This window comes from Octodon degus, unplaced genomic scaffold (assembly GCF_000260255.1).
Source record: "Octodon degus isolate 3935 unplaced genomic scaffold, OctDeg1.0 scaffold00147, whole genome shotgun sequence".
Taxonomy (NCBI): Eukaryota; Metazoa; Chordata; class Mammalia; order Rodentia; family Octodontidae; genus Octodon; species Octodon degus.
The window spans coordinates 2,863,823-2,890,022 of record NW_004524723.1 but is presented as its reverse complement, the minus strand read 5'-3'; the positions used below and the strand labels follow the sequence as shown (position 1 = coordinate 2,890,022).

At 42.4% G+C, this 26,200-nt stretch overlaps 1 protein-coding gene across 2 annotated transcripts in view; it reads right to left on the bottom strand.

The window, feature by feature from the left end:
• Positions 1-26,200, bottom strand: part of Heg1 (heart development protein with EGF like domains 1) — an 81,621-nt gene that overhangs the window by 43,976 nt on the left and 11,445 nt on the right. The window contains exons 1-7 of one of the 2 annotated variants that reach the window (XR_002818242.1): positions 14,797-15,060; positions 12,833-13,132; positions 11,701-11,772; positions 5,924-6,259; positions 4,642-4,962; positions 2,517-2,795; positions 527-1,849 (exon numbers count right to left, since the gene is read on the bottom strand). Coding sequence is in view for 1 of the 2 variants with exons in the window: in XM_023702171.1 (XP_023557939.1) it covers positions 527-1,849; positions 2,517-2,795; positions 4,642-4,962; positions 5,924-6,259; positions 11,701-11,772; positions 12,833-13,132; positions 14,797-14,962 (2,797 nt within the window). In the remaining variant the exon portion in view is untranslated. Of the gene's footprint in view, positions 1-526; positions 1,850-2,516; positions 2,796-4,641; positions 4,963-5,923; positions 6,260-11,700; positions 11,773-12,832; positions 13,133-14,796; positions 15,091-26,200 lie in introns of those variants that run through there. The other variant, XM_023702171.1, reaches the window with a different exon arrangement.

Here is a 26,200-nt window from a genome sequence, read left to right as displayed (position 1 = left end):
GCCAGATAGCTCAGTGGACTAAAGCGCCTGTTAGGCAGAACACAGTGGCCAGGGTTCAATTCCTGGTGTGCTGTGCTGCCCCCACCCCTGGGGGCATGCTGAGACAACAACTGAGACTGGGCATGGTGGTGCACACCTGTAATCCCAGAGCTTTGGGAGGCTGAAAATAGGAGAAATCACTACGAGTCTGATTTATGTAGTGAGACCCTATAGACCCTATCCTAAATACACTAAAAAAATAAATAAAAATAAAAAAGTTACCACCTTGGAATATACTGATATCAGATGTGGCCAATGAATGTATCATATCTTTTTTTTCAAAAAGTCACATAACTTGGGGAAATTTTGCTCCACTGTAAATTCTTTATTTTAAACTATTTCAAAGGGTAGCATTTTAGGTCACCAAACAAGACGCTTACATAAATACTAGCCATTTCCACACATTCTCATGAATCCCAAGCCTCCTGTAGCAATCTGTACTGGCTAGGGCCCACCAGTCAATATCCACTTGTGAAATGCATCTTACCTGGTAACAATGTCATTGGTGACTGTGTGCTACTCTGGGCAGTGAAGGTGATAGATTTAGGAGTTGTTTCAGCAGTAGATACATCTGTGCTTTTGGTGAAAGGTGATGTTCTGAGGAAAGGTGAAGCAGGGCTGTACTCTTCTGTAATGCCAAGTCTTGTGCTCAATTCTTTTGCTGATCCAGGTACACTAGTCAGAGGGATCGACTGGGTTGTAGCATCTATATGCACTTGGTTCCTTTCTGTGGTAATGTCATGTTCTGTTGAGATGCGTGGCACTAGAATTTCAGGATCGGTTGGCAAGAGCTCTTTTCCAGATATAGTAAGTACAGCTCCAGGGCCAGTGACCAGAGATTTTGTGCTTGACAGAGTGCTGGGACTGATCACGGGAGGGTGAGAGGTCTTAAGATTGGTGGTGGCCAGTGTTGGAGACATATAGGTTAAGCTGGTGCTCATGGTTGTAAGAGCTGGCTCAGTAAAGGATTCTGTTAAGGCTGAGGGCAAAGGGACCTCTACAGGAGAGTTCTTTGTTATAGCTTTGGTGGATTCTGTGGACAGAGACACCAGGATTGGTGACTTTGGTTCTGTAAAAATTTTCTCTTGGTGGGGAGTACTCTGGGTGTTGGGATATGTTGTTTGACTACTGTGGCTCACTGCTATGGATGACGCCATTGTCAATGTCTGAACTGACGTCACAGGTGTCTCCCTTGTCTTAGATAGGACTGGAGTAAAAGATGAACGTGGTAAAGTTTCTTGTGGGACTGAAAGTGGAGTAGATGCCATCAAAGACATTGATAAAAGTGATGGTGAGGAAGACAAAATTGTGGACACCTCAGAGGTAGACTTGAGCTGATGTGTGGAGGTCCTGGTTAACGGTAAACTTGATGAAAACTGGAAGGACTGTGATACTGAGGGTGGAGGGAATGGGGACCCTGAAGATGAGTCATCAACAGTTCCAGTATCGGCACCCACAGGAACAAAGACATTTGGTATTTTAATGGTGGATGTGTAGGATGGAGCTCTGGATGTATGCAGAACCAGTGACTCTGTGGAAGGCTGAGCATATTTTCCATCATAGAATGAAACATTACTTCTTTTACTCTGAACAAGAGAAGAGGAAGAAGAGTCTGAATATGAAGAGTTTGAGATTTTAACATAAGAAGTTGAGCTCTCGCTGATGTCTGGGGATGAAATATTATCTGTAATAGACAGTAATGCCCGTTCTCCTTTGGTGAAAGTAGATGAAACATAGGTGTGGTCTCTGTGGTCACTGGAAGCCCTTTGTTCAGTATCTGTGCCACTCATTTGACCACTAAGTCCAGTGACTATAAAGGAAAAATCCAAAGTTAGGTCAAGTAAATAAACAAGAAATTTCTAAAACATAGACTATAAACTGACTTTTGGTGGTGTATCCAAGAACTCAAGTAAGTGAAAGACTTTCTTTGAGGAGGTGGTTTTCCAATGTTGAGCACTCTGGATGAACACATATGGAAAGGCTACAATCATCAGTGTTCTGAGATTTTCCTACTGTGAGGAGTACTGGTGGAAGAGGTACTGAAAGGGCCTAAAAATAAGGAATAGCTCCAAATTCCTTCCATAGCCTTCTTTGATAAAATCAAATTGTTATGAAAAGCTTTCAAGACCCCAAATAGAATAATTGTTATGCTTAAATGGAAAAAGGAAAACCCACCCAACTTTCCATTCTGTATAATGAGATATTTCTTTCCCAGGAGATTGGCCTTAACTACACAGTGACTGGTTTCCTTTATTTTAAGCCTCCAGGAGACGTCATCCCATATACCTCAGCCAAGTGTGTGCAGGGATTTGAGGAGGGGGTGTCCTGAGGTGGGAGAACCCAAAACTTCTCATAAAGAGAATTCATGAGGTACTTCTTGGGTTGCCAGCCAACTGAATCACCCAAGGGGCTGTGAGTAAACCGATAGATGAGCTGAGGGAAGGTAGAAATAGTCGCTGCTGCGAAAGACACTCCACCTCCAAGAGCAGGCAAGGCAGCCGTTGACCGTGAGATCACGCCCATGTCGTCTGTCACATTGCCATGCAGATCAGTGCCCTCAGTTTCCCGGGGAGCTGCTACAGAGCTGCCTGCCTCCGCTGACGTCACCGCATCGGGAAGGCTGAGAGAGCGCAGCGTGCGCTCCCCACTTCCGGTGAGCATCGCAGACGACGTGTGCGTTCCGCGGGCATGCGCCCCGGAAGTGCTCTCTTCCTCGGCAGGGGAAGGGGCTCCAGGCGCTGTACTGTGTTCCTGTGCTGAAAGCAGAAGAGGTAGTGGTCACGTGCAGTGCCCTAGACAGAGCCCCAGGTCTTGTGCTTTCTTAGAAGCTTCGTTTTTTTATGAAACTCCGAGTGAAGCTATGAATCAGCACCTCTGCTCAGGTGACTTGGATTTATGGGAAGGGTTATTGCCACAGAGAACAGGATATATAGTGGTTCTTTCCGCCATTCTGGTTGCAAACCAAATTGGTCGCAAACCAAATTAATTTTCCCCGTAAGGTCAGCAGTGAACCTCACCCCTGAATTTGATTTTCAGTTTCTGCAGGGTGATATATAATAAAAGTTATTGCAGAAAAGTCATTGGTGGCAAAAACAAGAGTTGGTGGGGTAAGAACTAGCAACCAGGCTGGGGCCTCGAATGTTGGGTCAAGGCCTTGAAAGGAGGCACAGTGTTCCTCAGGGCTGTTGCAGAATATTGGTCATAACTAAGACAGCATGCGGTCATAACTAAGACACAGCACACTTAATATTTTGTTTTTAATTTTTAAAAATACACTTGTTTTGCTGTATTGATGGAGATAGAAGGAGTGACATTTGAATAAATATCCCTTTCTTCCCTTTGGGTGTTATATATTTTTTTAAATTTTTATTTTCTTTTATTTTTTGTGGGGCCGGGGCTGGAACTCAGGACCTTGTGCATGCCAGGCAGGCACTTATGCGTGTTATATTTTGGAACTATTTTAGATTATTACATTAGATTATCAAATAAACCCCTCTTTTCAGATATGATGACAGAGATCCAATTCTTTTTGGCCTAAACTTCACAATCTGGCTCTATAAGAAAAGATTTCTTTACTAGTTTTTTTTTGTTCCCATCCCAGATTGTCCCTTGATACTCAGTGCTTTGATGGAAAATGGCTGTAAAGCTGAGCATTACATAAATTCATTTCAGGATAGGTTTCAATTGACTGAGTCAGAAATGAGCACTGGGACTGGACACCCAGTGATCTAGAGCAGCTTCAAGCCAGGAACTAGAGAGAGGTGTGATGAGGCCAGCTAAAGGGCTCAGGAGACGGAAAAGCAACTAGCAGAAGCTTGAGGGTTGTACTCCTGGGCACAATTTCTCTGGTCAAGGAGAAAAAGACTTGGATGGGAAGATTTTAAATACCTATCTTCTTTACCACTAGCTAATAAGAAAAATTGTCATTCACTACTCATGTGGCCTGGAAAAGCAAATATTGATAATGAAAGAATAAAACACATGGGTGTGCAATATTTATACCTTTATGTTTCTGCATGAGAAACAGATTATCTATTTTTTAAGAAAAGGGAATCATTTTCCACCATCAGCTTTGTAGGGGCTCCAGGATTTTTGTTTTTTGGAGGATGATGAAAATGTTCTAGAATCAGGTAGTTGTGATGGCTGCATAACTTGGTAAATACGATCACTGAACTATACACTTTAAGTGGGTATATTGTACAGAAATTGAATTGTCTCAAACTTGTTAGCAAGAGGGGAAGTATCTTTGATGAATGCCCTGAATAACCAGAGCTGAATAATGGCTCATGAGATGTTTTCACCTTCCAGAAGCTCTGTGATGAGGTAGGTATGGGTATGTGGGGTGGTCTATAAGGATTAGGAGGACATCAACATAGTGAGAAGAGGATGCTCCATCAACAGCTTATCGGACATGTACTAGAAAAAAGTTAGGATATACAGGTAGCTCTGTATTCATCAGATAGAAGAATGGCTTAGGAATGATAAAATTAGAGGAGATGGAGGAGTTGTTTCATCAGTGCCTGCCTTAGTACCCAAAGAAGATCATAAACTTGCCAAGTCTCTCTTCTCCCTGTGGTACACTTCTGTGATATGAAAGCTTACTTGAATGTTCTCCATGTTGTGCTGAAGATTCCAGGCTTTGTAAGGAAGATGTAGACAAAGACTCTGAGTAACTGTTCTCAGCCAGTGCTGTGTTACCTCCTATAAACTGCTGAGCAGAGTCTGAGAACTGGGTCAGAACTCTATCATATGAAGCAGAACTTCTTGTCACGTCAGCAGGTGTCTTGCTGTTGATCAGTAACCATTGTGCTGTGCTCTTTTCACCTCTGATGAAGGGCACCGACTTAGATGCAGTCTCAGTGAGAGGCATGGAACTCTTATTTTCTGCTTCTAAGGTGCTAGTAAGCTGATGGCTTCCAAAAGCTAGAAAATAATGTAGAAATAATTCCATTATATATATGTATATATATATTATATATATATATGAAAATGATCACTCAATAACTAAGTAGTGAGTCCTTGCTAAGGAAAAATTTCGCTTTCTAAAGAATCATGTATAGAATTTATTATATGTATCACCTGACATACATTATCATATTAAAAAAATTATTTTAAAACTTGGGTCTGAAGAAGAAAGAAACACTACAGGTTAGTAAACAAGGGATTTGAAAAACATACACAAATATCAGAGTAACTTAGGAGCTTGATTGTTTTATTCTCTTGCCCATGAAAAGTAATTCAAGGAATTACGTTATTCTATCCAACAAATAAGTTCATAAATGTAGTATATAGAGAGCACTTTTTAAAAAATAGCTGTTATATTAATAAAGATTATTCTAATTCTAAAGCATAGTAAAAAAAATCAACTGTAGAAACTAAATCAGACCATGAATTTGGGAACTATGTTTGTATCCACACATTTATTTATAAAGATGACCTATATACAAAATCACTGGTAGTTGTACAGTGTGGGCCAACTACTTTGGAAATAATTTTGCAGAGCAAAAAGAACATGCCTACATTACTTAAACCCTCTGAGCCTTCATTTCCTCTCAAGCAGGAGGGGTGACACCTGTCCAGTTAACTTCACTATGTTCTTGCCAGGATGAAAACCAATGCAGTATGGGGCTGGGGAGATGACTCAGTACAATAAGTGCTTGCCTGGCAAGCACAAGGGCCTAAGTTCAATCCTCAGTCCCCCCCCCAAAAAAAAGAACCAAAATTACAAAACCAATGCAGTGATGTGACTTATCAAGCAAAGGTGCTGTTATCATCAAAGAGCTCTCTTCTCCTTGAAGATTCTAAATGGTCTTGTTGAGGACTCTTAAGAAAAACGAACTATTTAAAAATTCCCTAACAGATCAAGTAAAGAGAAGGTACTTACTTGGTGAATCATTTTGCTTATGTACAGATGTAAGATCAAATTCATTTTCTGTGGACTGTTTAGTGAATTCTTCATCTGCTGGATTCTTGGTTATACTGCCATTTTTTCGCAGTTCCACTACAGAGGGTGAAGAGTGGACTGTGGCAGAAGTTGTGGTGATTTTGGTGTCTTCAGGAAAAGCCACCATCTTGTTTATAGGCCTCAGATTGACAGTCAAAGACTGGAGCTTCCGCGGGGCACCATCAGTTAATGTAGTGGCAACATGCATACTGTTGGTCTGGCTGACTGATGGGCTTTGGGAAACACTGGAGTTCAGTTCCTGTACATTTTCAAGAGCTAAAATAGATGAAAACATGCTTCAAAACTATTCAAAGCATTAAGAAAATCAAGTATATATCTAGATACAATGTTTATTACATTTTGGTATATAAATTTAAAGATGGAGCTTTAAACACCTGTATATCGTTACACACAAACATGTGCAGCCAGAGCACTATCTTTCCCTCTCCTTACTAGTCCTAATTTTCACAGAACTGAGTGGCTAAGGGCTCTCATCAGCACAAGGGAAGGCTTTGTGTATAAGCTAAAAGGAATACAGGAGAATGCAAGACAAATTTTGGTCAGTCTAGTTATTTATTTGGCACAGGGTCTCACCTATGCAGCTCAGACTCATAGTGATCCTCTTGTCTCAGCCTCCCCAGTGCTGGGATTATAGGCATGCGCCACCATGCCCAGCTTCAGTGGCCAGCACAGCTTGCCCAGGGTTCTAGGGGCTGACACAGCATGCAGTGCTGGAGATCAAACCCAGGTCCTTGCACTTGCTAGGCAGGCACTTGTCTATTTCCCCAGCCCTCTTTGGTCTTTATAGAGGAAGATGAAAACCTCTGCTACTCAGTTCCCTATTGTATCTTAAGCAAGACAAGCAATTGTGATAAGGCATGTGTTGTTTAATTTTAGCTATGTAACCCTTTTGCTCATACTATCACAGATTAAAATCCAGTCCATAAAAGTTAGGCCACTACAGGGACTCCAATTCCCTGGTCACCACTAGGGGAGGTGAAACAAGGGAGAAGGTCTAGGATTCTATAGAATATAGCACACTGGTGACCCAGGACAAAATTTTCCAACCTTATCACCATTAAAGGCTCTTTATTATTCTCCAATGTATGGTCACCATAAATCTGATGTTTCTGAAGACTTTTTTTTTTTTTTGTACTTTAGGGGAGGGTCTACAGGGTGTTCAGGGTCTCACTACTACATTGGATTTGCAGTGATCCGCCTGTTTACAGCCTCCCAAGAGCTCCCACGTAAATGCACCTATTTACATGCATACAGGTGCATGCCATGCCACTATGCCCAGTCTCAATTGCTGTCTCAGTGTGCCCACTGAAGACTTATTAAACCAAACTGCATTCATTAAGTAACAGAACTTCTAACCAGCAGAAGGTACTTCTTTTGTGTGTGTGTGTGTGTGTGTGTGTGTGTGTGTGTGTAACTGGAGATTGAACTCAGGACCCTGTGCTTGCCAGGTAAGCACAGAAGGTACTTCTTATCACTTTACAAATTTTATTTAAGTCTACCCAAAAGTACACAGGCTTCAATATTATACTGAATCTCATTAAATTTTAGGGATTGGTTCTAACCAACATACTATACCAGCAAGTTCACCAGGAGATCAGGAACTCTGTAATGGGAACAGTTTTTCTGATCAATGGATAGCAGTCACTGGATAATTCTGAAAAACCTTATGAATTGATTTATATGCCACTGGTCAAAATATGTATAGTGTGCTTCCACATTATGGTGGCTTCCTTCTATAAAGGCATTTTCAAAGGATGTCCTGAGAGCCAACCTCCAAAAGGGCACATTAAAATGTTAATTCCAAGGGATTTGTGGGTGTAGGTTGGTGGTAGAGTATTTGCTTAGCATATGTGAGGCCCTGGATTGAGTACCCAGCACTGAAAAAGAAATCCTCATTCCAAACAGGAATAAAGTGCAGGAAAGCTTGGTGAGTAGAAACAACATGGCAAGCAAAAAGAGAGTGCCTTTTTAAAAAGCTAAAAATAATAGAAGTACTCTAAATTGATATAATGAAAGGCTTTGAGATGTTAATTATAACATAAAAAAGGGAAAAGGAAATTGTCATTATAAATAGTTCCTTGAAGAGCAGTCTTGTGTGCAGTTGTGACCAAAAGCACAAATAAATTTGAGATATAGTTGGAGAGAAAGAGTACAGGAAGCAAAGCCTTCCTCTTATTCTTACATAATATCATAGTCCCTAGCCAGGAATGGTTGCACTCACCCACCCATAATCCCAGCACTCTGAGTGGCTGAGGCAGAAGGATAGCGAGTTCAGGTCCAGCCTGGGCATTTAGTGATTTAACTAGACTTTATCTCAAAATAAAAAATTTACAAAGGGACTGGGTATATAGCTTACTGCCAAGAAGCTGAGTTCTGTCCTCAGTACCAGCAAAAGACAAACAACAACAAAATCCACAGCCCCAACTACCTCTAAAACAGCCTGCAGTTCTAGATGCTAGACCCTAATGAAGACAAAGTGAAGATGCATGGAATCCGGAGAAACAGTAACTGAAATAAAGGAATAGAAAGATTGAGACATAAAAATAAAGTTACAGAAAAAATAATAAAGTTACAGATTACCCAAACCCAACCCTACCTACTTGAAAATAAAAGGTAAACAAAAAGCACTTCAGTATAAAAAAGAAAAGCCTAAGTATCCTTTAAAATGGTACCTGGAATTGACCCAAGGCCTTTACGATGAGCTACATCTGCAGCCCTTTTCACTTTGAGACACGGTCTAACTTGCCCAGGCGGGGTTGGAATTCTCCCATCTCAGTTTTCCATAATGCTAGTAGTTTGGATGCCTGGCTCCAAACTACTTGTAAAACATTTTCATTCCTACTAAATGGCATTATTTTATGCCATTCAATGTTCCCATCAAAACACAGCGGGGATTGTGCTGGATTCAGGCTGGACATTACAGGTATGCCCATTTTAGTGGTTTTAACAAGTGACCACAAAAATAAACCACAAAAGTCACAAATGTTAAATCACAGAAGGAAAATGACTCTATTTTGCCCGACCTGCTTCATCACAAAAAGCTACCTTACTTGGCCGATTGTGATGTACTAAATTCTTTATATATCAGTTTCACTTAATCCTCACAGTAATGAAAGAAAATGTATGTGAATACTGCTGAGGAGGTAGTAGTGCCTCATAATAAACAGGAAATATTTGGTCAAACTAATCTATGATCACTACTAATGATCCTAAGTAAGCACTGGCTAAATCTAGAGAAATTTTCCACATTTTAATTCAAGTGATGAGCATTTAACAGTTGCCTTTCTTGCCCATTTCTACCCCTGAAACAGCTACTCAAATATGGGAAAACAATCCTCTCAGGGCCAAGCCAGGTTCCTAGTCTTTGTAACAGAAGGTGGAAAGAATGCACACTCCTTTAGTAAAAGGATGTGAAAGTATGTGTGTCACTCTCCAACCACAATGCAAAATATGAGAGCTTCAGACATGTGTCAGAGTGCTTAACCTTGATTTGACTGCTATCTAGACTTGCCCAAAGTATAGCTGAAGCAGCTGATATTTAGGAAAGGCAGACAAAATCTAAAATCCTCTAAGTTATTTATGTCTGCTCCCTTTACAAAGTGAAATCACCACAAAGCAATTTACCTGGACCACATTACCTTTGCTACCCACAGAAATACTTTTTTAAGTTCAGGTCCATTATGACACCCTCAGCTCCTACTGAAAATCCATAGAAAACACCATCTTTTAAAGAACACCAGTACAATTTCCACAAAAATAGTAATTGAAAGCATTTTCTATTACGGCCTTCAACATTCCCTATATAAATAATTCCTGTTAGAATTTACTGGTCCCATAACATTTATGGCTGTGGATTAAATTGTGTGCTTTATCTGAGCAATCGTTTGCCCCACCCAGCTTCCCTTTGTGCCCTGCCTTTCAGGAAGCTTATACTAAATTTAGTGCTCAATTGTAGCCACCTCACACAATTCAACACACACATCTCTTTCCGCCTTCAAAAAAGCTTTCCCCCGTTACTTCGTTTACTTTTCCCCTGTGATCAAATAGCACATGACTATTGCAGAAAACATGCAAAGTACAGAAAGATACAAAGCAGCAATGAATATAAGGCAGCAGGAAAGTAATTTCAAGTGGCTTCCAATATCTTTTAAATCATCTAATTCTGTTGCCTGGGCCTATGGCTGCCTTAATACTATAAAATGTACAATTTATTTTCAGGAGCAAATAACTGCTGGGTATCCTAGCCTCATCAGAGGTGCTGCACACGCATTTCTGTGTAGAGGGAGGTAGTGAAGTAAGCCCAAACTACAAAGACTAGGTGTGGAATCCCACATGCTGACCAGCAGGGCTCCTTCAGATCAAGTCTGAGCCCTTCAGGTTTTCACTGAGGAGTGCCATCATCACTGTACCAGGCTTCTAGCCCATCATCCTTGTGCCTGTGTAGGAGGGACAATCACTAATCTGACAGGTCTGAATGCTGGTCTTTTTACTAGAGGGTGGAGTGGCATAAGCATTTGTTTTTTTGTAGAGCTTGCCCATCAGGCCAGACCCACTGCAGATCTGCCTTGGCAGGTCCTGCGGACTCCCTCTATAGTCTTGCTCAGTTGCTTGCAGATTCTTTATTATTCAGTCAGAGAGGGAGAGAAAGCTCTCAAGATTTCCATTCAGGGGAGCTAGGCGGTGGACACACCTTTTGTGGTGGGCTGGCAGGCTAGACAAGCCTTAACAATAAATCTGAACTTCAGGTCTTTGTGCATATGTCCCCCACCCCAAAGCCCTCTGGAGCAACTAAGAGGATGGTCAGACTTTACATAAAACAGAACATTTAGTTCCCTAAGGAAGAGAAATTCTCAGTAAAAGACTAAGTGAATATGAAAGAGTAGAACTCTCTAAAAATTAGTACCATAAGGATCTAGAAGGACAAATACTCAAAGATTTTAAGGGCCAATTTTTGTTGCTGTTTTGAAAAAGTACAGGTGAATAGAGATTGAATACATTAAAGTTGAAAACATGGGCTGATTTTTTTTTCTTTTTTTCTTTTTTTTTTTTTTTTTTTTTTTTTTTTTTTTTTTTTTGGTGGAACTGGAGATTGAACTCAGGCTTGCCAGGCAAGCGCTTATTCTACTGAGCTATATCTCCAACCCCCATGGGCTGATTTTCAGCTATATCAATTTAAATTGTAAATATTTAAATGACCCTGACTAAAATAAAAATATAATTTCCTAGAAAATGCTTCCTTTCCATCATTTAGAAAAGTTGGTTGTAAATCACTGAATCACAGAACTTTGGAGCTACACAGGATCATAGCTTTATCTAATCCAGCCAGTGATTATTAATAATCTTACCAGGCAATCCTCTAAAAACATGAATCATAAATTACATCCATACCCAGCCAGCAGGAAACCATATACCAAGTATATGGAAGAGGAGCTGGCTAAATAGGCATTACAATCAGTTTTTGCTTTGATGACATAAACCCAAACTCCTGTTCTTGCAAAGTATTTCCAGAAGCCTCTGACCTATGTGAAATTTGCAATGGTAATTTCTGAAGTAGCCTAACTTCAATTTCCCAAGAATGCTTCCAACCCTCTGTCCTGCACCCTGTGGCTGAGGATGAAAAGGAGCAGCAGAGCCCCTGAATAACAACACTGAGGAGGGACAGTTTCCAGCATTCTCTTTGACATGACACGATGTGCCTTGTACAGGGAGTTGGGGACATGCTGATTCCCATTTCTCATGGACTATCTTGTTCAGAGGCAGTGGGGGACCTAGAATAAGTAACAGACCCAGTCAGTGTCCTCAAGGGGAGCACAGTCTGTATACAGGTAGGCACTGGTGACTTGGTACCACAAGATGCTTAGCACAGAGGACCAGAGGGAAGAAGAGAGGCTCATGGAAATGGAATCCCTGAGTTAGGGCTAACCACTAAGTAGAAGGGGAAAGCAGAATACTCCACAACCAGTGACTAAATACATGCCTCAAAAACACCTCCACTTTTCTTTGCCATTGAGGAAAGTGTTTTTGCAAGAATTAAGAAATAAATGATACACTGCTCAACACTTCACAAAAGTACTTTGTTACAGTTTACATGTAGATGTCTCCCCAAAGCTTCATGTACTCATAGGTGGGACTTTGGGAAGTGCCTGGGTCATTGGGGGGGTACTAAAGTGGTCCTCTAATGGGGTAGCATACTTCTGGGTGTGGGTGATGGATTTATTAAAGTGGGAAGACCAACACTGGGTGTGGGGAGCACCAGGCAAGGGCTTATAGCCTGCATGAAATCAGAAAGAAAAGGAGGAGGAAGTTGTGCTGCTTTGTGCCTGCCACAACATGAACTATTTCTCCTCCACCAGGCCTCTCTGTCGTGCCACCCTACATTGGAGCCGGCCCACTAGGACTGAAATTTCTACAAGCTGAGCTAAATAAACCTCTTCTCCTTTTACTTGTGAGCGTTGGGCACTCTATCCCAGCAATTAGAAAGTCACTAAGATGCTCTCTAACCCATGGCCTCTTGTGAAAGAATACGCACCATTTAACATTTTGTATGTTACTGGATAAAGGACAGAGAAGAGAGGGGAGGCAGGCCAACGATTATCTTCCTTATATGGTTAAGGAAAACATACTTTAAACATGTACTTCAATACTGAGATTAACTGCGTACGTTGTGCTTCTACCCCAAATACTTGGCAGAAGAGGAATGGCATTTTTGGCTTACTGTCTTTTTCATCTTAGGCCCTATTACAGGTATTTAATTAGCCATCTACACACACCTATTTAAGGCTGTTTTGAATGATTTTGGAGGGGTAAGCAGGGGACAGGATTACTCACATGAAGAATGTTCTGAAGAAGGAGAATAAGCTGGTGTCCTGGAGAAATGAAACAATGAGAGCTGTGGTCCTGAGGAATTTCTTTTCATGGACAGCATGGTTAGTTCTCCTGGTTCCAAAGCAGGATGCGAGGACTGGCTCAAAACTGAAGTGCCAGACACTTGAGTGTGCACAGTCGCTTCTTCTGAGAGGCCCTTCACCCTCTCCAGGAAGCCTTGCACTGTTCCACTCTCCATGTGAGAAGAGGCAATTCTTCCTTCTGACTCTGAACTGTTAGATGGCAAGTGAAGCCTCTGTAAGGCTGAACAAGGAAAAACAATGATTAAAATTCTACCAGCAGACTTGTAAATGTCTGAGTAATCTTTTAGTGGGTCAAGTCTGACTTATATAAAATATATAGATGTGAAAAGGAATTAGGAGCAGTTGTTCTCTGGAAATGAACTCCTGAACAAGAGACCACAATCTAGGATACAGATTATTTCTTAAAGCCATAAAAAATTTGTTTTGGGAAGAAAATTACCAGCAGTGGGATAGACTCAAGCCAAATATCAGATAATATGGACTTAAGAGATCAGTGCTAGATAATCATAACTCACCAACTCCCATATTCCACAAAGATGGTTCCAGAATTTACTGGAATTCAATCAAACAGAATTTCCAGTATGTGGATGACCAAACCAGGCAGTGTCACGCCACCATTCATAAATAAGACACAAAGTACTTTCATACATTTTTTTTTACAGACTTTAGTGCCCCCAGTCAGATCTCCTGTCACTAGGGAGTGAAACCATGGAATCACTTCTGACACTTCCATACTCCAGCTTGAGGTCCTCACAAACTTTCCTTGAGCGTCTTTATGAAATCCCCTTCCTTTGCACCCTGTGGCAAACAGGTCAATATCTGGTGTCTAGATTTGTGTCTACTGGTTGATTCTCCTCAGTCTAGGTTCCCCCATCTCTCCAACCCCCATCATACATGTTGGATCTGCTTGACAGCTGAGTCCTCCTCAGGTTTGTTTTAACAGTATCATTCCATTGTGCAAAGCTCTTTGACGACTTTTCCCACCACACCATGTATAAGCCATTTGGTTTGCAAAGTGCTCCGTGATTGTCCCTAACCTATCCACACAACTGTCCTACCCTCTTCTCTGTGTACAGCTTACACTCACCCCCACGATGATGCTGGCCCTGCCCGCCCACAGAAAGGCCCAAATCGCTTCTCTTTTGCCTTCATTCACATTGGGGAATCTCACTCTTCAGCCACCCCTCCTGTTAGAAGTATTCAGCTTTATGCTCCAACCCTAACCCTAAAACATGTTAATTCTTTGACCTTCACATGTTGGGTTAACTTCTCTGAGCTTCAATTTTCAAATTCCTAAAATGATTTGACTTTTTGTAAGGATTGAAAAAAACAGATCTGTTGGAATGTAGTGAATACCTAGTAACTACTTGTTCCTTTCTCAATTAAGTCTCACCATCAAGCCAAGCCCCTTCTTCAAATCCTTTGCTAAAAATAGCAAACCTCAAAGCCGTGTAGTCTGGAGCAAAAACAACTATTTGAAGCACATCGACACAAAACCACATTAATACAAACAACATCAACAGAGATAGGCTGGCCATCTTTCTCAGGCATGCATCCTACCAGACTTGTGCTTCTGAGACAGGAGTACATGGCAGGATCCCTGAGAGAGGGAGGAAGCTTCGATTCAGACTAGCTGTGGGATGCAGAAGCCAAGGGACCGACCAGGCTGCTTGAAAAATCTGCACCCTTCTCTGATCTGCCCTTATGAGTATCTCACAGATTGAGCTCACGTCACAAATCTGGTTCACCCCAGCCCAGGACTTCTAGATGGGCACAGTTAGTTGGGGTTGGGAGAGAAAGGATGAGGCAGAAATGTTGCTTTCCAAGACTGGATAAACATGAGTAAAACAAGCATTCCCAGCTTAGGCATCATCACAAACTCACCTAAGGTGCTATTCTGAGAAGTCAGCACTCTTGTACTCCTAGGTGAGCGTCCAGCGGGGGAAACAGTGAAATCTGTTCTACTAGAAGATGCCTTCCTCCCTTCAGCACTTGCTTTTGCAATTAGGAGAGTAAGGTTTTCTGGAGCTTCCGAAGAAGTGTGGCTCATTTTGGAGGCCTGAACCGAAGTACCCTCTTTTGAATCCACTGTTGAAAGGTCCTCTGGATTCTGATAAGAAGTAATGTCTTCTGTGTGGGGCTCAGTATGACTTTCTGGCCAGTGGTTCCTTACAGCAGCTGAAACGTGCAAACGTATTAGTGAGAACTTGCGGGTTTCTGAAAAGCAAACTAAAGCTTCAGAAAAGACAGCATGACCAGACCATCTGAGGTTATTGCTAACTACATGGCTTCTTAGAAGTCCCATTTTTGTTTTCCCTATTTGGGATCCCTTCTCTTTCTGCTTAGGATCAGGGGACATGGGCAGCATGGAAAACCCTGTATGGGGATGAATGGTGTCACTTCTGTCTGTAGGAGTGAGGCAACCATGACAAATCATCTGTCAAGGAGAGGCTGCAAGCAGGCAGAACTACAGCTTGTATAATTACATAAATTTGAATGTGTGCAAATGCAAACACACCCCCGCGCACACATGTGCACACACAGAATAAATTATCTTTTAGGTAATGCTGTCCGTATAAGTAACCTTTGCAGCCATATTTTAAAGATAAGGTGAAATTAATTTTAACCACTTCACTGTTTGCCCCCAGCATCACCTGGCAGCACATTTAAGTACTGATTATGGAGAGTGTCACCTGGGCAGGGCTCATTTCAATCAGTTGATTTGCTCCCCTCCTTTTTCGGTCTTTTTGAGATGGAGTCTTGCTGCACAGTTCAGGCTGCCTTGAACTGACTTTGTATCCTATGCTGGCCTCAACTCAGCACTCCTCCTGCCTCAGCCTCCCGAGTGCTGGGATTACAGGCGTGCACCACCATGCTCAGCCAACTAGTTGATTCTGGTATTGAATAAATGATAAAATTGTTGATACTGTATTTCCTGATACAAAAATTAATGAAAGGGGACAACCTGCTGGGCCCCCCTTCTATCCCTCTATTGGACAGAAGCTTTCTTTCCCCCAATAAATATATTCTGCTCTTTAAAAAAAATGCAATTTTTGGTCATCCTACATTTAAATAATTGGATTGGTAAGTGGTTAATTTTGTATTTCACTTAACCTATCTACTATCACTTCAATATGTACTTGATAAAAGAATTACCAACATCTTATTTTCTTTTTTGGTACTAAACCTTTAAAATCCAGTGAATTTTTTAAAAAATGTATTTGGTACAAAGTCTCGCTACACAGCTCGGACTCATAGTGATCCTCCCGTTTTCAGCCTCCCGGGTGCTGGAGCCACATATCAAACGCTCAGTAACCAGGTGCCTGGCTCACTTTGCTAAACAGTGCAGCTCCAGATCAGTGGGGCCAGAAGCAATGGCTCACTTATTTGGGGTGGGGTGGGCAGTGACTATAAAAACTTCCATAAGATTAAAAAACTTCTGGTAAACTTTCCTAAGGGAATTATTTCCTCCCCAAGCCCCTTGAGAATTGCTGGATTTCTGCCTCCAATTCTGTTTCCTGGAGATGATAATTAGCAGAGGCTTCCTGGCAGGGGGAGGGAAGTTGCCCAGGCATCTGGGCTTCTTTGGAGCCAGCCCCAGATAGACAAGACTAACATTCAGACAGTAAGTAGGTCCAGGAGGCCATTTCCAGGGGCAGCCATGAAGTCTGTAGGTTGAACTTGAGGCCTTGGGCTTATGGGCAGCAGTGACCCGTAGGGCATGTTCTCTTTGCTCTTCTTATCTGAGCTCCCCAAGCTGGCCTCCCCAGAGGAGATAAAAGGCTATAAGGATGATTTCTCTATCTTCTTTGTTAACTGCACACAAGGAGAAAAAAAAAATTATTCTCAAAGGAAGCCAGAACAAAGTGACTGTGGTGGCAGAAGGGATTCAGTTCCACTCCCCTGAGCTCGAAGCCAAGAGCAAAGGGAAGGTGATAAACTTAGCTCTGCTATAATTCTAAGACAAGTGAGGCTCAGCCATGGGTGTATTGTGGCAGGCTGTGAAGGACACAGCTATGTCCCCTTCTCAGGGAACAGGCATGGAAGTCCCAGAGCCCACTCAGCTCAAGGAATTCCACTGCAGTGTTCAGGAAAAAAAGAATGGCCACATGCAGATAGGACACGGCTCGCACTGAACCATGTTCTTTCCTGAGGGTGCCTAAAGAGGTAAGAAGAAAAAACACACACTATAAACAAAATTAAAAGCCTGACAATAGTCCTGCAGTATCCTCAATAATGCTGCCACTATCAACAACTAAAAATGTTGAATAAAATAGGATTAAAAAATACTTCTAAATACATTGTTGAGTTATCAAGGAAATTGATAATCAAATCTTCCCAGGCCAAAAATGAGCCAAGACTAGGAGTACAGAGAGGTGAGCAAAGATTGAAGCTGGCACTTGCTCTGGGTTTGTGACCTTGAACTTGTTCTGCTGGCCTCAGGGAGGCTCCTGATGGAGACCAACCCTCAAGGAGGGAGTCTGAAAGGAAACCACTGTGTAAGCAGGTCCCACAGGACTACGTTGTGGCTGCAAAGCAAACAAACCTGCTTTGTGAAGGGTACAGCTAGGAAACCTGGCCCTTCAATCATGGTAGAAGGTGAAAAAAAAATTAAATCTTAAGATTTATGCCTGCTCAAGGTGTGGCAGCATGGGTATAATCTTAGCGCTTGAAAGGTGGAGGCAGGAAGTTTTTAGGATTTCACAGCCAGCCTGGGGTACACAGTGAATGCAAAGCCAGACTGAACTACGCAGCAAGATCCTGTCTTCAAAAACCTAACCAAACAAACTCACGCCCTTCGCTCTCAGCGTTACACCTTGAGGCCCACCGATCATGGACTGTACTGTGGGCAAACCAAGCGATGAGAAAACTGACTAATAAGCACATGTAAAAAAGATAATGGCTGAGAATTTTCCAGAGGTAATCAAAAACATAAGAATCCTCAAAGGAAACCCAATAAAACGGTAAGAGGCTAAATAGAAAGAAAAAGACCTTCCTATCACAGTGAGACTGCAGGAAACCACAGAGTAAGCACAAGTCTTAAAATCAAACAAACGAAAACCATGGCAAATTATCTGTACAAGATGGCAGTAGGACTAACAGCTGGTTTTTCAACAGCAATGTTAAAAGTGCATATTTTCAGTATGGTAAAAAAGAGGGGAAAAAGTTGAATTGTATTTTCAGGAAAACTATCTTTCAAAATATCTCGAGATTATCAAGTAAAGAGATTCTCAATCAAAACTGAGCTTATCGGCCATCCACTTCCATTATGGGAAATTATGAAGGGTGAATTTCAAGAACAAAAGCAACTCGGCTATACTGACAGGTATCACACGCAAGAAGATGTAATGAGCAAAGAGAGTGGCAAATATTTGCATAAATCTAAATATGTGCATGGATTGATAAATATTGCACTTATCAAAAAATTTCTCATTGGAGGGATTAATAAAACAAGATGGATAGTCTGCAGGGAGATGAACAGAATGGTATAGGTGCAGAACAAACAGGGTAACTTGCAGTTGTAGGAAAAATGCATTGAAGGTATTCAGGCTGACCCTAAGGAATAACCAGCAGGGGCTGGGGAGACAGCTCAGCCGTCTAAACACACCCGGCACGTGCAAAAACCTGGTTCGATCCCCTGGTATGGCATGCCGGCCCTGGAACCCAGGAACCCTGTGCTGGCCACCAAAACTGGGCATGGTGATGCACTCCTTTAATCCCAGGGTTTGGGAAGCTGAAAACAGGAGGATCACTACCAGTCCAATCTGTGTAGTGAGACCCTGTAGACCCTGTACTACATACATTAAAAAATAAATAAATAAATAACTAGCAGAGTTTGGAATGACATAAAATTTCCTCAGAGCAAAATTAATGAACACTGTCCAAACCCAAAAAATCAATACATAGCAATATAAGCATGTTATTTAGAGATATGGTCAAAATTACTAAATCAATTGAAAGAGTTGAAAATGGTTCATTTTGGGAAACAGAAAATTATGGTGGAGTAGTCTACTTGATCTTCATGTGACTTTGATAAAAATAAAAACTAAACATTTTAAAAGTTGAATGACATACCATAGTAAGTATCTGTGGTGCCTGATAAAAGTCCTTAATAAATGACTTTAAATCCTTAACATCTGTATCTCAGACAAAGAATGTGCAGGTCACCAAATAAGATAAGTAAGTGGAGAATAAACACATCAAAAAGCATTGTTAAAAAGCAAAGAAATACAACTTCAGACTAGAAAAGACTACATTTGTATTTACTTGTCTATCAACTTGGAAAATATTTAAAAATAATGTATCATTGTAGGTACAGAAAATAGAAACTTTCACACAATGCTAGTAAGAATGTATGGTAACTGGCACAGATTTTCTGATGAGAAATTTAGCAATCTATTACAAAACTCTTAAAAAATAGGCATATATTTTGATCCAGTAATCTCATTTCTGTAAATTCACTCATAGGTAGTTGGTAAACAAGTGCATAAAGTGTTAGCTATGAAGAAGCCTATCAAAGCTAGCTTTACGATAATTAAAATTGGAAATAAACTAAACTTCTACATCAGGCAGCTGATTAGTTATGAGACAACAAAATTTTAAAGGGCTGATCAAAAATATTAAAATTGTTTTAGTTACATATTATGCTCATCTTATAATAAGTATAAATGTTATTTACAAAACAGTATATATCATATGATCTTTTTTTTTTTTTGCAGGGTAGGGGATTGAACTCAGGCCCTCGCGCTTGCCAGGCAAGCACTGATTCTACTGAGCTATCTCCCTGGCCCTATGTCATATGATCTTATGTTTTAAATACACACACACACACACACACACACACACTTCCTAGGAAAAAGAACAAAAATGGTTGATATCTTGGGACGTTACTCTGTAATGGCCTTTCTTTGGTCCCCAAATTGGCTCCTCTTAAGTAGGTGAAGTCTGAAATCCTTAAATATACAGTGGCTCTTGGAAATTGCAAATAGTGATATGGGTTGGACTCCATGACATTTCTGAAACAGAAGCATGTGTGTGGCTTTAGACTACACAGATGAAGGACTGATGAGTTTAGTTGTGTGCAGGCCACTTAACCCCCAGATGCCTAACCTCTGACATTACACACCATAGCCATAACTAACTGGTGGCTTGATCTTCAGGGCAGTTAGAGACACACTTGGTGCCACTGCTGGGCCCTGCTGACTGGAGACCTGCTGTTTTGTGACTAAACTCTCCCCTCTTCTTTGTTAGTGAGTACCACAGATTAGTGGATTGGTGAAAACTACTATATTAAGCTTGATAATCCTCTTCACCTGGAGATCTGTTCCTTTCTTCCTTCAGGAATAGAGGAAGTGATGTAACACGTTGCTTGTTTTACTCATACCTTGTGAATCTGTTCTTTGTTTAAAGAAAATGAATCTGCTTCTGGTCTCAGGTCTGGATGCAGAAATTCAGGTCTTAATAAAAGAGCAGTGGGTAATGCACAGCCTGTGGCTGAAGTCAGACTTTCTGGGTTAGACTCCTGGCTACACCACTTACATTCCTCTTTGCTAGGTAGGAAACTAATTTCTGTCTCCTAGTGTTCCATCTGTAAGACAGGGCAGTAACAGTATCCAGCACCTACCAGGCTGTTTGTGATGGTGTGAGAGTTTAGAACAGTACAGCATACACAGTGAGTGCTACACATGCCACAGCTACAAAACAGAGTGTGGGTTATCAGCCTTTAGTAGAACAGATTGGGTGACAACCCTTCTCAGCAGGCACTACGAGCCATTCATGTCTTGGTCTCCTAGTCCTTCTCCAGGCAACTGATCAGAGCTGGCAGTAGAGCTGACGTTAGCGATGCTGTTTATTCAGGACCCTCTTGGAAGCTAGTCGTCTACTTTGCATAGAGCACTGAGGCTGGCCACATTTAATGCAGGGCATCTTCTGGATTTGTTTACTGCCCATGAAACCTTCATTAGAGAAGGGATTAAACCACACGGGCCGGGCCAGGAAACACCCCAGCCCATTCCCAGTGCAACCTGAGATTCTGTTACATCCAGTGACTTACACTATTCCATGTTCCATCTCAGGAACAATGACGGCTCTAACACTAAAATATTTATTAAAGTCAAAGGAAGTCCAGGTATGGTGGTGCACACCTATAATCAGCGTTGGGGAGGCTGAAAACAGGAGGATCGCTATAAGTCCAAGCTGCATAGTTAGACTTTGTACCAAATACATTAAAAAAATATAAAAATAAATAAAAATAAAATCAAAGGACTGGCCCTTTCAAGCCCTGAGTTATTTAAGGCTACTGTGGATGACTCTTGCTTATGCCATGGCTTCTCAGCACCTGCATGAACTCTGAGGGGGACAGTAATTCAGAGTAAAGTGGACAGAACCCCCACTGGGACCTACCACAAGCTGGGACAGTTATCAGAGAGCTGCTTTTACTCTGGGGGGAGGGGGAGATGAGTGATGGCCCTGGAGAAATGGAAGGAGAAGGGATGCCTCAAGCTTCAGGTCTTGGACCAATTGGGAGGGTGACAGGAAGAGGCTGTGTCCTACTAGATATTCTTGGGGAACCCTCTGGGAGGTACTGTGTCCTGAAAGATTAGGAGAGGCTGGGGCTACTCAACACCCACCCCCAGGCTAGATCCCCAAGTACTAAGAGATGATAACTTAAACCCCAATGATAGACCATGGCACCTGGGCCCACTACGCAGCCACATATAAGCACCAGGAGGTCCCATCTCCCAAGTTTCTTTTGAGCTGAAAACCATCCCTTCCTTTGCACTGGGCCTCCAGTGTCAGGCCATAACTTTCCCTTGTACCATGAACGGAAACTAACCAGAGAGGTCTACTGATTTGCCTGGTTTTTTTCCCCTTCAAGTTGACAACTTCCCCTTCTGTAGTATCTTAATGTTCCACAACATCTGTTTGTAAACCAGCATCGTCAGGGATGCTAACACAGCCGGGAATAGGATTTCCTAATTAGCAGCTGCTACCGAGTCAGCTCCTCACTACCCCCTAGCAATTTGGGGGTTTTCAGCTTGCACTGTTTCTCAGCAGTGGAGAGGGAGCATAGGGCCAATGTGCTGTGCCACTGAAAGAGGCAAGTTCCTCCCTGAGGGCCACCCCACCCTGCCCCTCACCACAAGGGCTGCAGATAGCCAGATGTCAAGGGCTGCCAGCTACTTGCTTGTGTTTCTGGGGCAGAGCTGGAGCACCAGCCCTTTATATTCATGTCCCTCCATCTAAGTTCCAATTTCACAACATCTATTCAATGCTTACCATGTGTTAAATGCTTTCACATGTATTACTTAACACTCATGACAGCTCTGTCAAGTGGGTGTTATTATCCTTACACAATATGTGGGGAAACTGAGGTGTAGAAAATTAAGTTATTGTTCCGGGTCATAGCCTCACCAGCGGCAGAGATGTGATCTGAACCTAGGTCTCCTGTCATCATTCTCTGTGCGGCGTTAGGGTGTGAACCAGTAGAGCAGAGCCAAAATGAGGCCCATTGGCCTTCAGACTTTCTCCTTACACACAACTCCACTGACCTTGTTTCTCCCTCAGTGGAATGAAACGGTGCCTATCACATGAGCTTTGGAATCAGACAGACTTGGTCTGGCAACAGCTGCATGTTATTAGCTGGAAGACTGAGCAAAAGGACTAAGTGAGCTTCTATGGCAGAGTTGATTTTTATGCATGCTGAAAAGAATGACTATAAAAGAAAGGAGAGCTAGTATGGAGACCAAGTTTGAGGAGAACCAAGAAAAATTTGTTTACAAAATGTGAAGCACAGGGTGAAAATATCCAACAGGTAAATTAAGGATTTAGGATTATTGATTAGGAGGACAAACAGAAGATGGCATCTGAAGGAAAAATTGAGGGTCAAGGTTTGATTCAAAGAAAAATCTGGATGGAGGGGAGGCAGAATGATAGTAAAAATAGAGGTCCACCAAAGAAGAAAGCAATGCTGGAGGGCTGCTGAGGGGGCCAAAACGACCCATGATGGATGGCTGTAGACTGTGGAGAAGCAAAGCACTGTTCACGGGCCTGCAGAATGAAATTACACTTCCATTCTCAGAGACCCAGTTAAGAAATCCCACACATTTTCCAATCTGTAAGTCACTTCTTATAGTATATTTGAGAAGGCCTAAATTATCTTTTTAGATCCTGACATTCTGAGTGTCAAGCAAGAAGATAATTCTTGGGGCCGGGGAAATGGCTCAGTAGGATAAGTGCTTGACTGGCAAACATAAGGATCTGAATTCAATCCCCGGTTCCTAAAAAAAAAAAAAAGTAATTCTTGTCCTCTTACAGAAGAAAAGACAGGCTCAACACTGACACTGCCCACTCAGGTTAACCCAGACACAGGTGGCAGAGCAGCAACTAGAACTCAGCTCTTATTTTTGATGCCTTTTCAACTAAACACACTTAGATGAAAACCAATGAGGGCTGAGTTCAGCCAGCTCTTCCCAAACTACTTTATGTTGTGTGGCACCCTTCATTTGCCAGCACGCATGCTGCTTGGAACCATTCACTCCTGCCAAAGCTTGCTGGATTGCTCTAGATGGCCCTTACCCTCCCCCCCAAAGATGACCACACCTTTAGGGACAATAGCAACCAACTGGTTCAACCCTGAGATGAAGCTCAGCAGGGTAAATAACAGTTCCAAATCCACCACACAGCCTGTGAGTGGCATCTTGGAATTCAAAAATTACTTTCCTTGACATCCACTAGGATGCCTGTTGTCAAAAAAGAAAAAAGGAAAACAGCAAGGGCTGGTGGGGAGAAACAGGAACCTTTGTACATTGCTGGTAAGAATGTAAAGTGGTGTAGTTGTCATAGGAGGAACAGGATGGCAGTCCTTCAACTCAAACATCTGATCCAGAATTTGACTTCTGAGTTTCAAAACAACTGAGAACAGAGACCCAAACCAATTTTCATATACCCAAATACACAGCAGCACTATTCACTATAGGCAAAAGATGAAATCAAACTGTCAATCAGATGAACAGCTAAAAATGGTTTTATATACAATTGGATATTATACAGCCTTAAAAATGATTAAAAATGTAACACAGCATAGGAGAAACACTGAAGAGATAAGAGAAACAACCCAGATACAAAAAGACCAGTATTACAAGATTTCACTTATATGAAGTACCTACAATAGCAACATCATAGAGACAGAAAAGAACAGAAATTCTAGGGGTTGGATGCAGGGAGGAATGGAGACTTTCTACTTAAATGAGTTTCTATAAGAGATGATGAAGAATTTCTAGAAATGAATAGTGGTGATGGTGATTACAACTGTGATTGAACTCAAGGGTATAGAATTATACATTTAGGAATGGTTAAAATGGTAAATGTTATGTTATGTGCTATGTTCTATGATATACATGCAGTGTTATTACAAAAAGACATATTGCCATTAATTCTCTTCAAAATACACCCCTGTACACTTAGCCCAGTTTTCTTGCCACTTTCTGAGACAGTTCTCAAAGGCCTGTTCCATGAATGTCTTTATGAGCCAACATATCATCTAACAGAAAGGCAAGCTCATGAAAGCACTGCATTACCATGCAACTTCTGGCTCTTCTCTAACGTCAAAATGACCATGAGAGGTAAAGTATTTGGATATAAGACACCGAGGCAGATATAACAGCACAACTAAAGACAGTCACAAAAGATGAGCTCCAGAACTACTTCAGGAAGTGTCAAGAATGATGAGATAAGTATTTGACTTGAGGGAGGCCTTTGAGGGGTATCAACAGCAATGTGTGGCTTACTGTAACAAACCTTTTAAAGTTTAAATATTCACTGCATTTTTTTTTTATCCCATGGTGTGTGTGTGTGTGTGTGTGTGTGTGTGTGTGTGTGTAGGGTATAAAGATGAATCAGATGTAGAACTTGCCTCAAGGAGCTTTCTGCTTCCAGGTAGCCTAAGCAACAAAATCATTCCCCATGATGCCTCTGGAGCGCGAGAAGCGGCCCAGAGAGACAAAGACAGAGTGCAAGTCCATCCTTCCTCCAGGGCAGCCTCCAGACGGTGGGAGCCCTTCTCTGGCAGTGGCCTCTTGCAGCCTTCCCCCCAGGAACCTGTGAGGGGGAATTCATGCCAGATGGCTGGCAGGGGGATATTCTGGGGCAAGCAGGAACCTCTGGGGCGTGGGGGAAAGTGGTTGTAATCTCCCTAGAAAGGCGGCCACCTACTCTGTTTAGCCACTCTGGCAGTGTTTTGAAATGCTGCTGCGGATGTAATGATTTGGGGTGGAGGACGTTTAGGAGCCAAATGAGTTTGTGTGAACAAAAGATTCAGCCCTAGATCTAAACTGTCCAGGGCTCTCAGGGAGTTTCATTTCCTTCCTCATTCTTAGCCTAAAAGGAGCAGGCCTAAGAAAAACTATGCATACTGTGAAGTGTTTGGACTTGAAGTCTGATGATCAGATTTTTAAAAAGCTTCCCTTTCAACAGGCTGTAGTGATAAAGAGGGTAGATGTTACAGGCAGACTGTCATCTCTCCCTGTGAGAGAGCTGACTTTTGTTCAGAGGAGAGTAACCTGCTCCCTCAGGGAGAAACAGGTCTGCAGGGCTGAGGCAAGGGAGCCTGAGGCAGGGCCAAGGGACACGGAGGTCTGGAGCCTGCCTCTGGGCGCCACCTTACAGAAACAGAGCCAGACCTGCGGTGGCCTCGATGCACTAACGAGGGATACGGCCTCCCCAGTCTGGAGGGAAAACGAAGGACCTTGATGTGACCTCAAACTGCTTTAAAAATAATCTCAGCTTTGTGTATTCGGAGTTTTGTTGTTGTTCTCCCTTGAGAAAGCCTTAGGGGTGAAGATCAGCAGAGTCCCGTTCGGTTACATGAACACACAGCCTGTCTGCGGCAGGGTTGTCTACCTTGTTTTTAGGCCGCACCGAATTTGCTGCCTCCATTTTCCTTATCGCCCTCCATCTATGAAAAGTAAACACCCAACAGAGTGGCCAAAGGGGATTCCTCAGGGAAAGGGGCGCTTTGATCAAGAAGCTGAGGCCGCAGCCTCCAGCCTCCAGCCTCGCCTGACAGGGCAGCCAGGACTGTGAGAGGGGCAGACGGGCCTCAGCCTCCCACGCTGTCGCCGCTGCAAGGCTCACACCCACAGGAAGCGGGTGGCAGGGCTCCGCCAGAGGAGGGCCGACAGGTTAGCGAAACAATGAAAAGGCAAGGAAAAACATCCTGCGCGGTGGAGAAGGAGGAGGAGGAGGAGGAGGAGGAGGAGGGCGAGGAGGAGGAGGAGGAGGAGGAGGG